The sequence below is a fragment of the Dermacentor variabilis genome, chromosome 11 (genome assembly GCF_050947875.1).
Source record: "Dermacentor variabilis isolate Ectoservices chromosome 11, ASM5094787v1, whole genome shotgun sequence".
Lineage (NCBI taxonomy): Eukaryota > Metazoa > Arthropoda > Arachnida > Ixodida > Ixodidae > Dermacentor > Dermacentor variabilis.
This window is the reverse complement of record NC_134578.1, coordinates 63,143,608-63,158,772: the sequence shown is the minus strand read 5'-3', so window position 1 is coordinate 63,158,772 and position 15,165 is coordinate 63,143,608. Positions and strand designations below refer to the sequence as shown.

At 42.7% G+C, this 15,165-nt stretch overlaps 1 protein-coding gene across 1 annotated transcript in view; it reads right to left on the bottom strand.

Moving 5' to 3' along the window:
• LOC142564199 (mast cell protease 4-like) overlaps nucleotides 1–13,234 on the bottom strand; it is a 36,295-nt gene extending 23,061 nt beyond the window's left edge. Inside the window, exons 1-3 of the mRNA XM_075675103.1 lie at nucleotides 12,968–13,234; nucleotides 6,024–6,048; nucleotides 5,856–5,929 (exon numbers count right to left, since the gene is read on the bottom strand). Coding sequence (XP_075531218.1) covers nucleotides 5,856–5,929; nucleotides 6,024–6,048; nucleotides 12,968–13,063 — 195 coding nt within the window. The 5' untranslated portion in view covers nucleotides 13,064–13,234. The remainder of the gene's footprint in view (nucleotides 1–5,855; nucleotides 5,930–6,023; nucleotides 6,049–12,967) is intronic.
• Nucleotides 13,235–15,165: the final 1,931 nt, after the last annotated feature.

The following is a 15,165-nucleotide window of genomic DNA, read 5'->3' as shown; positions in this document are numbered from 1 at the left end:
AATTTGCGCTACGCACGCGTAGTGCCCACTTTCCAACCGGACTAGAAATCAGATATCTACGGCGACATTTACCGCCGTATTCAGAAATACATCGCAACGTCAAGCACATGCTTGATTTGATATGAATGACGTCTGCCGTGAATGCGTTGAAGGATGTAATGTGCGTCGTATTCATAACATGCATCAATTAGTTCAACTCAAATATGAGCTTCAAGATAAGTTGTTTCTGAATACGTGGGTTGTACCCTATCCGTAAAGGAGCGGCTCGCGTGAAATTCTGAACCCAACTCGCAGTTTCTCGGAAATAAATATACGCTCTAATAAAGAATATTACGGAACAAGTGTACGGAAAACTATGAAGACAGTAAAACTTAATTACATTAAGTTCTTTACTGGGGCGTACTTTTCCACCTGAAGATAATTTTATTTTCAGCCACTACGGATATAACATTTCTGTGCACGCTATCGATGCGTTTATCTTTATCTAGTGCAACTATACTGAGCACAAAGGATTCAAAAAAGCCGGATTTTCGCCCGAAAGCAGTCATTCATTGCGATATCAAATTATTAAACAGCAATACGAAGTTAGGTCACTAGTTTTATTGGTCGTAGGAACTACTTTAACCATTCACTTACTAATTAGCTAAATTACCAATCGTGGGTTACGCGCGCGCAGGAAAGCAGGAAGACCTCCCACTCGATGACTGCCGACACTCGCTGTCAGAACGCTGACTTAATGGAGCGGAAGCAGCGGCTAGCGAATTTCCCTCCGTGCTTCCTTTCCCTTCAGCTCGAATAAGCCGCGCAAAAACAGAGAGCACACGACGCAATCAGCTGTCTCATGTTTAGCCAACCTATGCCCCCAGCGTAGATTACCTCCAAAATGGGTCACGTGAGGCCGTGCTCAGTGCTACCATTCGCAGCTGCGGCAGGCGTAGAGTAGTAGAATCGTACTAGTTTCCCCCTGCTTGTCATTCTGCTAGAACGCGCACATCTCTACCCGCCTCCTTGTGCACGATCAAACATGGCATGCCTCCTCTCCGCCCACCTTCCTTGCGCGCGCGAGGTAGAACCACCATTCGTCTCGGTTTAACCCGACGCACTTTTTCTCGCACCTACTGCATGCGGGGCCAGGATGTTATCACCCTTGAATTTCGCACGCCACAGCGCCGCGACGTCATTGCCTACGGCGACGGCTCAAATTCGCCTTATGATTGCCTCCTTATGATGGCGATCATAAGGCAAATCTATTTATGTTGTTGCTATCTATCTATGCTATCCGCTAAAGTTTTGCGCAACGTTCCTTTGTTTTTCAGGTCGCATTTGAAAGCGAACAAAAGTTTGGAAGTAGGATTGATGAAAATGAACTAAAATTTAAAAACGTTCCTCGTGATCGCATCAAAAACTACAAAATTTTCTGATTCGTCCCACGTCACTTGAGATACGAGCTTGCGATTCTGGCTTCCAAAGCAGGCTCTGAATGCTGCGGTGAGTTCACCCTCTTTTCATATCGCCTGCTTCTAAAAATTTTAAACTGCAGCATTTGAAGACCGTTCAGAGGCAGCAATGTCAGAAGAACCTGCCATCAGTGTTAAAGGAGTGAAAACGCAAGCTATATTTAGTTACTATTTTTAGTCTAAAAAGAACCTGTTTTCACCTCTAAAGCATTCTACTCGGTTTACAAAGACCCTTAAATTTTTTTTCAGATATCGCTAAATCGCCTTTTTGCACATTCTATTGTCTGCGGGAAAACAAGGCTCATCGTCTGCGGTTGTGAGCAGGAAAGCGTAGAGATCAGTGATGACACATCCTTAGATAATGCACTAGTGATGTGCGTATGCCTTTATTATATGAAATATATAACATATCCGGCAGCCTTGGGTTAATTTTTATCCAAGGAATTATGAATCCAATACAAACACAGAAATCTCATGGGTGTAAACAAGATTAAATTTTTTTTCAATGCGTTGCGCATTTAAATCTAGCTTATATAAGGACATAGGCATTCTTAGCGATGTGAAAATACTCCAGGTTTTGTTTTTAAACATCAACATTTTCTGGGAATGAACACTTTTAATAAAAAGTTTACCTCAGGAAGAAATATGTGTCATAGTTGTCTCGCTGCTTAGAATATTCCTACTTCATAGCGAAAACTAATTTGACAAGGTATTTTAGGACAACATACAAAAGAAGATTGCAATAAAATGAAGATTTTAATAGGAGAAATCCTGTCCTGACATCCTTATCCTGAACATGGCTGCATACCTTGGAAAGCGTGGCGCCGCAGAGTGCTGTTGAGAGGGCACACGTCCTCATGTGCAAGCAGATACCGAGGGTCTTGGTTACGTTTTACGCGCCTTAGCGTCGTTGAAGTGCGCCGGAGCTTAATCCCCCTTCTTAGTGGATTATTTTCCATGTCACGGGTGGGAGCCTCTTTCTAAATCTCTCTGCAACATATTCAGCGGCTACTCAGCCTGCCTGCTGCCACTGCCATAGTGTTTGGTCAGTCGCAGTCTGCACCGGCGAAGGTGATGTTAAACAGCAGGACTTCAAAGAGCTTGATGAGCAAAGCTCGCTTATTTCGAGAAGCGAGCCAAACCGGCAAGAGCCGGTGCTTGTTCGTTGCTTTTCGCACATGCACAGAAGAGGTGAGGGGGGATGGAAATTCCCCTCACCCTATCTCCCTTCCCCTCGGGCGCCTTCTCTAACTGGGTAACGGTCACGCAATAATAACCGTGCGAACAAGGGTCCCTATGACGCATTCTAAGCGTGAAGCGGGGTGGCTGATCACTCCTAGTAGGCGTGATCGGTAAGCGTGAAGAAATATCATGCATAGATTAAGCGTGTAAGAAACTGCAAACGCACGCTTAAATGTGCGTGAATTTTTTTAGAGTGCAGAGCCCGTGCAAGTGGCCTCATGTTCGGCCTATGGGGACACTTCCTTGGCTGTTTCCTCCTATGGCTGCATTCGCCCGGCCTTGCCTTCTCGCCTGCTCGTCCTTGAACGACCTTCCAGTGCTGCAGAACAGCTTTTTTAGGGACTAAGGTCAACTACTTCGAACCGTGCTAGCCTCCAGGGAGATTTTCAGGAAGTGTCCCAAAGGGGAGGGGAGAGACAGAAGCACCACGCGCGACACACGAGGGCGAGGTAGCCAGCCTGTCTGGCACGTGCGGTAGCATAGTCAACGCGCACAGGCGCAGCATAATTTAAAGGCGACGGTGAGTGGTTATGCTTCCAGAACATGACCAACGCTAATTAATGGTCCATACCTAACAGCTCCTACCCAGCCCGGAATTTCGGAATGGCCGGTGAACTCATTTCCGTGGCCATAAAGAACACTGTTGACACTTGTAGTGCAATGGGGACGAGCTTCATGTGGCGAAATTTTAGATTGCGTGCCCCGGAGAACGTGCGTCAAACAAAGCAAACAACATAACACACCGCTGCTCCGCGTGCAAGCGCAGGCTCTTGGCCCTTGACTCGTCAGGCTTTTCTTTTTTTTTCCCCAATTTTAAGGCGTAAGCTTTTAGTGGCTCATGAGTGTCCGGGCGCAGTGCATGGTGGACGCAGGAAAGCGGTGATAACCGGCGAGGCGAGCAAGGAGAGGAGGCGCCATTCCAGTGGCACTCTGCGAGTGGGCGCGTGAGAGAGCGCGGACATGTGCGTGGGGGTGCGCGCACATCGGCAACAAACCTTGCAGCCATATGTCTGTGATTGCATCCAATGCTTGTGGCAACGGCGGCGTCCGTTCGCAGATCAGTTGAGACAACAGCAACAGAGGCAGTCATAGATAGGCTTTCGCCTGTCACAGTTTAGCTCAGCAAAGTGCCCATAGATGTTGATAATGAAAATTCAACCACGTTTCTAAATAGCTTTCCATATCTTCTCAAATGCCGACAAGACCACAATGATATTGCCGTTGCAAAAGAATTCTGAGAAAACTAAACAATTTAAAAAAACAATAATTATAACCATACAAAAGCACAGTTTTGAAGCTACGAGGATGACTTCGAGCCGATGATAAAACTAAATACCTTGTTATTCAGAGGAAGGAAGGCAATACGTCGGTTTACGCAAACAAATGGCTCCATATAACCAATGCTTCAAAACACCTTAGGCAGCCTTACTTTATGAACAGCCTCTTCATACTCTTTCACAGTGGACTACTCATTACATCCACTAGTAGCACTGAAAAGCCGCGTCAACTCTGTCGATACGTACTGAAAATCGCGCCAATTTTCTCGTCACTGCTCACAACGCATACTTTCGTCTCACACTGACGTTTCCTAATGCTTACTCACGTTTCTTCCCTTTGTCCATACAGGACACACCTTAAACTAATAACAAGATTAAAGTTGCATGATTAAAAAAACGCGCTCGCTATTAACCAACTGCCCCCACGCTTAATACAAAACTCAGAACACTGTCGCTATCAACTCACACCTGCGACTCAGTTGCTTTCTGATTCCTTCCATCCTCATAAGACACGCACTAATGGAATCAAACTAATGCTTCTCAGTGGGAATGATGCACTTATTGAAAATCAATGAGCGTACGCTGAGAAGAAAAATTCGGAAACACTTCTGAAAAACGTTAATACACACGCGCGTTACTAAAGGCGTTTCACAAAATTGACCTTGACATTTCAACTCACAAACAAAAAAAGAAAGCCGAACTACTCGATAACGATCACTTGGCGAAAGTAAAGCTTAACTCTGAACGCACCTTTGGAATGTCAGGGCTTCTGAAGCGAGAACGTTAATTAACAAAGCTTATAACTTGCCAATGAAAGGAACTCTTAGTATCACATCGTGAAAATCCCCAAATGCTCAAAAGATAAACGAACCAGAACTGTTGTTTCCTCGGAATCACTTCCGTCGTCACGCGCGGCCGCTCCCGTTCTACAGAGATTGTGCGCTTATTGCGCTTATAGCATTTCATACGCCATTCGCCGGCATAACCAACGGCCCGGTTAGCCGCTTCCGTGTACAGGAGCAGCACTGTGAGCATTATATTTACCTTCCATCTTCTTCGTACGTATATAATTATCATCATGGCCTCCGTCGTGCACTTGAGTGTGTGCCCCGGCTGAATAAAGTGTCGAGGTTTACCAGTTAATAGCTATGGTAACCAAACGTATGTTTCACGTCTATAATTGGATAAAGTTGTTTGATGTCATTGACGGCACAAGGCTTTCGGTTCTAGTCTATATGCGTATCTTCCGACTTATGGGGTCGAAATATTCATATTGGGTCTTGATTTTCCATTGCTGCAATCTGGAGATAATATTTTAGCCGTCAGCTGTTAAATACGAAATATGTTAGGAAAGTCGAGATAACTCAGAAGGCAGAAAAAAGCTTTTTTAAATCAAATATATAAATTTGGCATTTATGACTGAAGGAGTGTCTAATGACTAACCCTACGAATCTGTGAAGCTCTAGGAATCACTCCTTGAGTGCTGCCTACCTAAATATTTTCCATGACTATGATCTAAATTTGACATTTCTCGGACTCAGATAAGGTAGGCCACTATTATCAGCAATTTTCATTTGTTTTGTCTAGTGCTGTCTTCCCCTGTTTAGTTTCACGTGTAAGTATTGTATTTTCATTGACAAAAACGATAACTAGAGGAATACGGACTAGTATGGTAATTTTGTCAGAAGATTCATGCGGACCACGTTGTAAACATTTAAAGAGAACTAATTGGTGGCTTATCTTTTGGACAACGCCATAAAAATGTTTTTTTTATTTGTTGGCATTACCTATCCTAAATGAATACACCATATCAAGTTCCAGAAGTTATACACTATAAACAAGCTTCAACAAAAGACGCATGAGCGAAATACATATTTACCAGCCAAGGAACTTGAGGTTTCGATATTACACTGCCATTGATAATCTTCCCGACAGGCTCAGATATACCACATTCTGCAGAAAAAAATATTTATAAATTTTGTTCGACCTTGGGGACATCCGGCATCAGCAGTTTCTTCTGAAATATAGATGTTTAACCTTTACGCACGTTTACTGTTGATTCGGCTTTCTCCCTGCAAATAAGTGCACAAAGATAATCAAAAGTGAATTATTAGTCAGTTTTGTGAAAACAGGAGTGATAACAGCGCTTTCCAACGCCTAGAAATAACACGAGAGCAGGCATTTCAGAGGTTACACAGAACAACAGATTATGCTTTCTTTAATTGCAGATATTTTAAGGCGCAGCAATCCTTGGCTTCATGCCCGGTGTTTATCTGTTCCGTTCCGCTTACCTTTCATTTCGTGTTCCCAGAAACCCTCATGGCCATTTATTCTTAAGTGGATGAATTTCTGTGAATTCACAAACTTCTGTATGCATGCCGCCAACTACTTGTCGGCGCCTGAACCTCCGACGCAATAGTTCTTCAGCCAGCTTGCCTTGCAGTGACGCTTAACATATACATTTGCCTAAACTTCGGTCATCTGGCTTCAAATCGCTTCGTGACTTTGTAAGCTCATAATTTTAAAGAAAGTAATTTCGGTGAATGAATATTCAAACTCTATTAAAACTGTCAGACGACGTGATTCGAACCCGCGACGTCGAGCACCGAAGCCCGATATTTAAACCATTGCGTGCATGGACAAGGCGCTTAAAATTGGAGGGCGGTTAAGCTTCGCCTTTACGAGTGGAACGCGATAGATTTCAAAGATCCCTGACGGATTGTCACGCTTCCTGGCAAGCGCAGCCTTCCTGCGAATGCGCGCAGCCGAGCGCAATGGCGCTGTCGCAAGGAAACGAGCGGGCCGCGCCTCTCGGAAAAGGGGTTTGTGCTTGAATCTCCGCGAAGCAGAATTACGTTTTCCGGCATATTCAAATTAAAGTACTACGTTACCATGACTGCTTCTTGGGTTTAGGTCGTACTTTACGATTTTTATGACGTATTTTTCTTTGAGGAATTCAATTACTTGAGTAACGCCCCTGCGCCGTGCGGAGGGCCTGCTTGTTCCAGGTTCAGTATCATATTTCGCTAAGCGACGCGCGACTCCGACATCGGATTTCTTTTGCGACACAGAGCCAATATGAATCCCTCGCGGCGAGGGCGTGGAGACGCTCGGCACCTGTCGACTCCCCTTTACTGAAGCGCAGTTCGAGCGCACGCGAGAGGCTGCGCGGAAAAGGAACACGCCGATAACGCAAGCAACGAGAGAACTGCATCTGGAACAACGGCGACAATGCTTCTAAAGAGGACGCGTTGGAACGAACATGGGAGTGGCAGCGTCCATAATATGCAAGGAAAGTTTACTACAGCAACATTTCTTTGGTTTACCAAACACAAGGTTGGTAGTAACAACACGTTTACTGGGGAGATCCTCATAATGTACATGGTATTCTTTACAGTTGCTTATCGCTCAAAAAAGGACAGTGTTGGCTTCAAGGGTTCATTAATGCTTCATAAGTAGAGATTAAAAAGAATTCTACGTACTGTACGCAAATACCATAGAGGGGACTTTCTATCCTATATTTTTCTTACGTTGAAACTCTCAAATCTTTTGTCTTGATGGACCATTAAAGGAAGGGTGGCTAGTAGTAGCAGAAGGGTGGCTAGGGTAGCATTACACGAAATTACACCGCATACACTTTTATGCTTATACGGCTGTTTAGAGAGAGAGAGAGAGAAGTCATAAAGGAAAGACAGGGAGGTTCACCAGGCTGAGCACAGTAGGCTATGCTGCACTGGAAAAGGGGGAAGAGGAGTGAAAGAGGAGAAGGAAAAAAGAAGGAACATTCCAACAGCCCTATAGAACAAAAAGCACACAATAACCAGGAGCACCATATGAGCTGATCTTTAAAGGCAATCAAATAAATAGTAATTAAACCCTCCATTGGGAGAGGGGAAAGGAGACTAAAAGAGGAGAAAGAAGAAACAAGACAAATTGCAACAGCTCTACAGAAGAAAGAGCGCAAAAAAAGAAGAAAAATTGCGACAGCTCTACAGAAGAAAGAGCGCACGATAAATGGGAACACCATATGAGTTGATCTTTAAAAGCAATCAAATTAATAGTAATTAAAATATCTATCAATCTAAGATGGGGTTTCACACAATGATATAAGAGAACGGCTCGGAAATACTAATCGATGATGCAGACACCATGTCTATCGTTTATCTATTGTATGCATTCACGAATCTTGAACAAGCGTACCCTCTCTCAATTCACCTAACGATTACAAACAAGATAAATTTGATGTGCTGGCTACCTTGTATTCAAACAAAGTATTCGTTCTACTTAGCTATTGGCAGAAACAGCCTTCTGTGAAATCGTGTCCCACACCGTTGCGCAGCACAGTATTCTTGCAAAGGCTTGTCGCCATGTTAGAGAGTATTTACGTAAAGTATTTAGTATTTAAAATACCGAGCTGTAGCCCAAAACTAACATGTTGCAACCGTTAGGTGTATCAATTCTGATACGCGTAGGACTCTTTGTAGTGTAACACAATCGAAAAGAAAGGACATTCTACGTATTCATCAAAAATCTATGTACGCTCTAGCAGTAGACTACTTTGCAGCTTTAGTCCTGCACTTGAAATTTATGCTAGCTGCTCAATCAGGCAGCGTGGAAAAAGTCCGTAAATAAGCCGGTTATTCTCATAAATATTGTACTTGTATTCCGTACGCAAATAAATCGGAGTGTTTACTTGCGGTTATCAGCGTTCTTTGATGTTTTGAACAAGAAATTTATCAGTCTTGATGTCTCAAGCAAATAATAAAGGCTGTATCACATACGACAAAACATGCAATTATGATCTGTTTGTCAGTGACCGTAAACATTTCTTTGCTGCCGAAAAAACAAAAGTGGGAGTAAAATACTACATTTATACAGGGCATACCTTTTCTTTGCACCAATACTGCCGTAGATTAGGTGAGAAAAAGTACCAGCAGTGTTAAGAATAAAGATACCATGAAGTTCTATGGTATGTGTTCTATGAGCCAATAACAGCCACAACAGAAAGCTTTCGGAAGAAGAGGAACAATGTATTGTTTCAAATAACGTCACACTCCTAGAGATAATAGAAAGCAAAGGTCAAGGTTAAAAATCTAAATCAAGGTCACTAAGCGATTCGGCATTCATGTTAAAGCTGTAAATTAAGCAGGAATAACTACATAAAGTTTTGTAAAATCTTTTGCTAGCTGATGCTGTAAGAAATATAGTCGATTTCTTACAGCTATGTGCTAAAGTCATTTTATAATTCTACTTTTCTTCGAATGTTTCCATGCAATTCAAATGTAATATGGCATGGTCAAAATATACCTTTAATTTTAAGCTGCATTGGGTGGGCAATTTTGGGTCATGAAGTTGCAATTAGGCATTTCATAAAAGAAATGATGGTGATTTAGTGATTTAGATTTGTTTGAGCTATGAAAATTTCTGTCAATTTTTGCATAGGCAAATAAACGTTCATGCAGTACGGGTAGGCGTGCTTCCATTGTGCTGTGACTACCTTTCTCATCTGGCCGCCGGTGTGGCGTAGTAAATTTGGCGTTGCGCTGGAAGAACATAATCGAATCACGTACCCGGTGGCAACTGTACGATGTTGACTGAATGCAAAAAAAGTCCCGTGTGCGTTCTAATGGGTGCACGTGAACGAATGCAAAGTCGGCAAAGTTATTTCGCAGCCGCCGACCATGCTTTCCCACATTATCATGTTGCAGTTAAGACACATAAAATTCAGAATTAGTTTTTTGTATCACCATCTGTGGTAATGTACAAATATCGATGGAGATAGCAAAATTTAGCAGCCTCAAATTCAATAGACATTAATGTCGAGTGAATCATGCTTGGCTTTGTAGAGCATTGTGCAAAATTGTCGCCATTTCTCAGGCATGGTGCGACCATGCCTATAAATTTTTCGGCATTGTACGTTCTAGGTAAACATCCTGGTCATCTGTACGCTGCACGTGAAACACATGTTCAATATAGTGCATGTCACCTACTTCGCGTAAAGCGTGTAGTGGGCCACCGTATATCCACTCTTTTCGCTGAGAGATTTTAGCGAAACGAGATGGTGGTTTAGGCGGTGCGCAGCACTCTACCTCAGCGACAGCGTACGAGCACGAAGTCTTTAGCGATTCCACCTTGCTTCGGTGTGATCAGCTGTCTAATGCAATGAGTTTTCACTAACGCACTGTTCACCAATGATAATGGATTGAATGGTGCGGCTATCAGATATTTACACTACTTGGCTGCAACAATAGTACCGGCATATAAGCAATGGAATGAATCTGTGGTACCAACTTCGCGGACCGCTTGCTGCAACTGTCTGTACGTGTTACAGGCACTTGGATATGTACTACTTTTCTCGACTTTACAGAAATTTGCTCATCCGCAGGCGTTGTATAGCTAACCTTCAAAGAAAGGGCAGCCCCCGAACATCGGCAAAAGTTAGTACCGCTCATGAAACAATGACAAAGGGAGTAGCACCGCCTCCCATCAGAGTAAGTTTCGCACACAGTATCTACGCCCATCGACCCCAACTGGCACGTAAGCATGCGCCAATTCTATCACCAACGTGTCAAGAATAAGTCAATGAGCCCTTACTGGAATGTATGCGCACTATATACGCACTGCCTCAACCCCTAGGATCCGCTTTTCTGCGGGAACGGCTAAGCCGCACACGGTTACACACGGGATGGTCCAATCCTCGTGTGGTCGGGTACGCGGTGTCTCAACACACCAAAGGCCTGCTTACGGAGCCCTATACCGATAGTGCACAAATATTCGAAGCTGATTGTTTCCCCCTCACGATGGTCCACAAGAGTAACCCAGTTAGTTGCTATAATACAACTTTGCTACAAGGCATTAAAATGTACAAAACAGCTACGTTTCGAGCCTTGTGCGCAGCAAGAACAAATCTATCGAAACTGAGCACACCCGCAAACTATTACGCATAAAAAACGCACCAGGGAAACTTACTAACTCCGAAACGTGACAAGCCGCTACTTCACAACATTCGCCAACTACGGAAAGAGCAAAACCCACTAATCCTCATTCAGCTCAGGAGATGAAAATTTGGAATACATATTTAGCCCCGCTTTTAGAACAAGCATAATATACTCTGCAGGCGCCCTTTCGACGAAAGTTAAATGAGCTCCGAAAGCGCTTTTGCATCTTCTCTGGAGCTGTGGCCAGAGTCGTGTCGTCCGACCAGTAACAGTCTACGATATCTCCCGAAACAGTGGTTTGCTAAGCCGCATCGGCGTCATACACATCTATTCTAAACGAGGAGGCAATGGAAGCAGTTCAGGCAAGCAGTGGACACGTCACCACGTGATCAAACATAGCAGTGCCACGGGCTAGCTTCAAAAAGGTCAGTAAGGATCCAGTCTTAAGCAGTGTGATTCGGCGCAAAGAACATTACCTATAGTATCTTTTCTGAGCTTTTCAGCTAAGTTCAAATTTTACATTTGTAGAACATGGTGCCACTCGAAGAACTGTAGCATTTTTCTTTCGATACCTTACCTCTACCAAGGAATACTGGTAAATTTAAAATGTGGTGTATTGTTTTCTAATAATGAAAATAAATGTCCTCATATTTATAAAAGACAAAATTTTTCGTGGTCGTCGTCACCCACAAAACTGCTGCCATATAGTACATCCGTGCTAGTCTTAAGTGCAAGATATTTTTGTGCTTTAATTTTGTTTGTATAATTACAGACAGCGATATATATACTCCATATAAATTGCATTTCTCTTCGTTGAGATGAATGATTACTGCTTCAATAGGATACAACAGGCGATGAAAAATTCATAATATACCACTGTTCTCAATTGAAAAAGGCTTTTTCATACATGTGGATGTATATCGAATTCGCCCTTTACGGGATGAGAAACTTCTATTTTATTATTTCGCACAATATTTAAAAAGAACATTGCAAGGAGTTAGGCAAGGGGCTGAAAAGTAAGACATGTGCTGAAGGGTGTACAGGGAGTTCTGCTTTCACACACCCCATATTACTCCATCTCTTATGGGCAGCGAAGAGCACTGAACGTTGCTATGTTGAACGGCTCTGCTTTCGTACAAAAAAACATGATTGCAGCAGTAAATGGGATATATATTACGCATTCGCAACATGTATGAGATGAAACGCAGCTGTGCATCAGAATCCTTCTTTTCGATGCACAAATTGCTACCGCACCAAAGGGAATATATGGGCTTAAGCAAAAGCTAATGATTAATTAGGTTTCGGTATAAATTCGAATGCAACAATAATAAATTAGCGGAAACAAATAATTATGAAGTTAAAGCCTAATGTATGGGAATATTTCGCACAAAAGGTAAAGCATCCATTGATGATTTTTTTTTCACTAGCTATATTTCACTGCGAAATACTCATTTCAGCGTAGGTGGGGTTACCCGCCGTGGTTGCTCAGTGGCTATGGTGTTGGGCTGCTGAGCACGAGGTCGCGGGATCGAATCCCGGCCACGGCGGCCGCATTTCGATGGGGGCGAAATGCGAATGTGCTTAGATTTAGGTGCACGTTAAAGAACCCCAGGTGGTCAAAATTTCCGGAGTCCTCCACTACGGCGTGCCTCATAATCAGAAAGTGGTTTGGGCACGTAAAACCCCAAATATTATTATATATTATTAGGTGGGGTTGAATCGCCACAACCTGTTCTAAGCCGTTCATAACACACAAAAAATGCAGTGCTTTTCAGCAACAGGCAAAATAAAGTGTAGCTTGGTGCTCCTAATAAGAGCAGGTAGTGAACTGAACATTATATTTAAAGCAAGACCACTCCTTGTGACTGCGTTGGATATAGGTATCTAATAAAATGAAAACGCTGTCATGAGGAACGACAACAAGGCAGCACAAAATCGGGGGAGAATCAAGGACACACTCTTGTCTAAGAAGGCAGTTCACATGGGCCAATATTGCTTCATGGACTAATTTCCACGTTTCATTAAACAATCGGAAACATTTAGGCAAACTTACCTTAGCACTGATGGACGAAGACACAAGTGAGCAGATAGACGTAAGATAGAGGCACACTTTTAAAGATCGCATTGTAACGATAGGGTTTCCAAACATGGGAGGCAAAGATAAACAATTCGGGAGAAATTTCTCCCGTTCGTGTCATTATCTAATGGTTATGTCTTCTGGTGATGCTTTTCCGTGGTCGCTTTATTTCACTAAATTTGGTTCGCCAGCTACCATTCTATTCCCTATAGTGCATCTCGAAATCTGGTATGTGTTTATAAATTTCAGTAGTCCCCTTGCAAGCGTTTCTCATGTACGTCACTCTTTTAAATACAAAAGTATGTTTGCATATTCTATCCTCAATATACAAAAAATCAGTTTGATGCGAACCCTTCCCAGAACACTAAAGAGAAGGCCTTTGTGGATGAGCGCCTTAAGCATTTTATGAGCTTTTCTTCTGAGTAGCCTTTGCGTGTCGGTGCATGATACGGGCACATACGCCGTATAAAATGAAAAGTTCTTTGAATCACTAAATTTATCGTGCACTTGATAGATGTCGGCCTTTTAGACGTCACCGTAAGCCATAGGAATACTTTTTTTCACTTCCTCTCAGGTGGCCGCAGTTTGTAGATCAACACAAGTTTTTTGCTGTAGATGAGAGCCCCACTAGTTAGCGTAAATTTTCCTTCTTGCTACCAGAAGTAATATTTCTGTAAGTTTTATTGCTTTATTACGCACATCTTTTAATCTCTTTAACTGCTGAAGTTACATTTCAGGGAAATTTAAATGCTTTGGAAACATCATTACAGATTTTTACACTAGACTCTATTCTTTAAAGATTACAAATTACCGAATTTGATTTTTATCCGTGATGACCGTGCTGCACTTTTTTAGGAGAAATTGCAATCATAGTTGCAAACAAAAACATATACAATTTCTCCAAAGCACGATTGAGCAAATGCGTGTTTACGTGCAAGGTTTTCGACATAGGTGCCAATTCGACTTTGGGTCGAATGTTTCCTGTGCCACTACACAGGTCACAGAATGTCTTTCAAACTCTGCAAGCGCACAATCTCGAGAACTTCGCATTTATCGCCCGACATTCTTGATAAAGCAACTAAGTTTGGCGGCCACTTTTTTTCAGATTGTTGAAGTACATGAGATAGCCACACATTCTACCAACATCTGCGATCAGTTCGTAAGCAGTACTCTGCATTTAGATTTGCAACTGAAATCCCCTATACTTACCACCTTCTTTTCAGACATAGTCGTGCTAGAGACTAAGCGGCAGACGCCGATGTGTTGTCTGGATAGTACGAGATACTGGGGTGAGTACGAGATCACAATGGTTGGTTGAATAGGCTTAGCGACAGTTTTCTCATTAAGCTAAGATGTTTAAATGCATTTGGGCAATTCTTTTGGGAGGTAACTATGACAAGGGGATTGAATTGGGGCCAAACTGTCCCTCTTACAGTGTCACTCATAGACCACAGGGTGCCGTTGGAGCATAGTAGTAATTATTACTTACCTGCACGAGATATTTTTCTGGACAGTCCTTCCCGAATTGATGTTCCACTAGTTCGTGTCAACGGTAGATGTGTAAAATAACGATCTTTACGTATTTTATGCATTCCACCTACAATAAAAAATTATTTTTGGTCTGAAGTCAGTGACTCATATCAACTGATCAGTATAGCTTGTGATCCCACAATTTTCCAATGGCTTCCTCTATCTCTTCAATCGATGATCATTTATTATATATCCACCCACCGTGCCTGCTTAATGGCTATGGTGTCGGGCTAGTAAGTACGAGGTCACACGAGGGAATCCCAGCCCCGGCGGCCGCTTTTCGTCGGGGCAAAATGCGAAAACACCTGTGTGTTTAGGTTTAGGTACACGGTAAAGAACCCCAGGTAAACGAAATTTCCGGTGTCCACCACTACGGCGTGCCTGATAATAGGAAAGGGGTTTGGTACGTAAAACGTCATAACATAAATATTTGAAATTATTTTAAATGGAGCATGTTGCCAATTGAGTAATTCTTCTCCAGATCTTTTGATTTATAGCGTTCTTGCTTTCTCTCAAGCTTTCTTTGAAATTTTTGTCTGTATATACAAGCTATCCGAAATGTAGCAAAACCATAAGCAGTCTTGATGACAATTGAGTGAATATAAAAACTGAAAAACACGAAAAGAGCATAGAGACAATGGCTA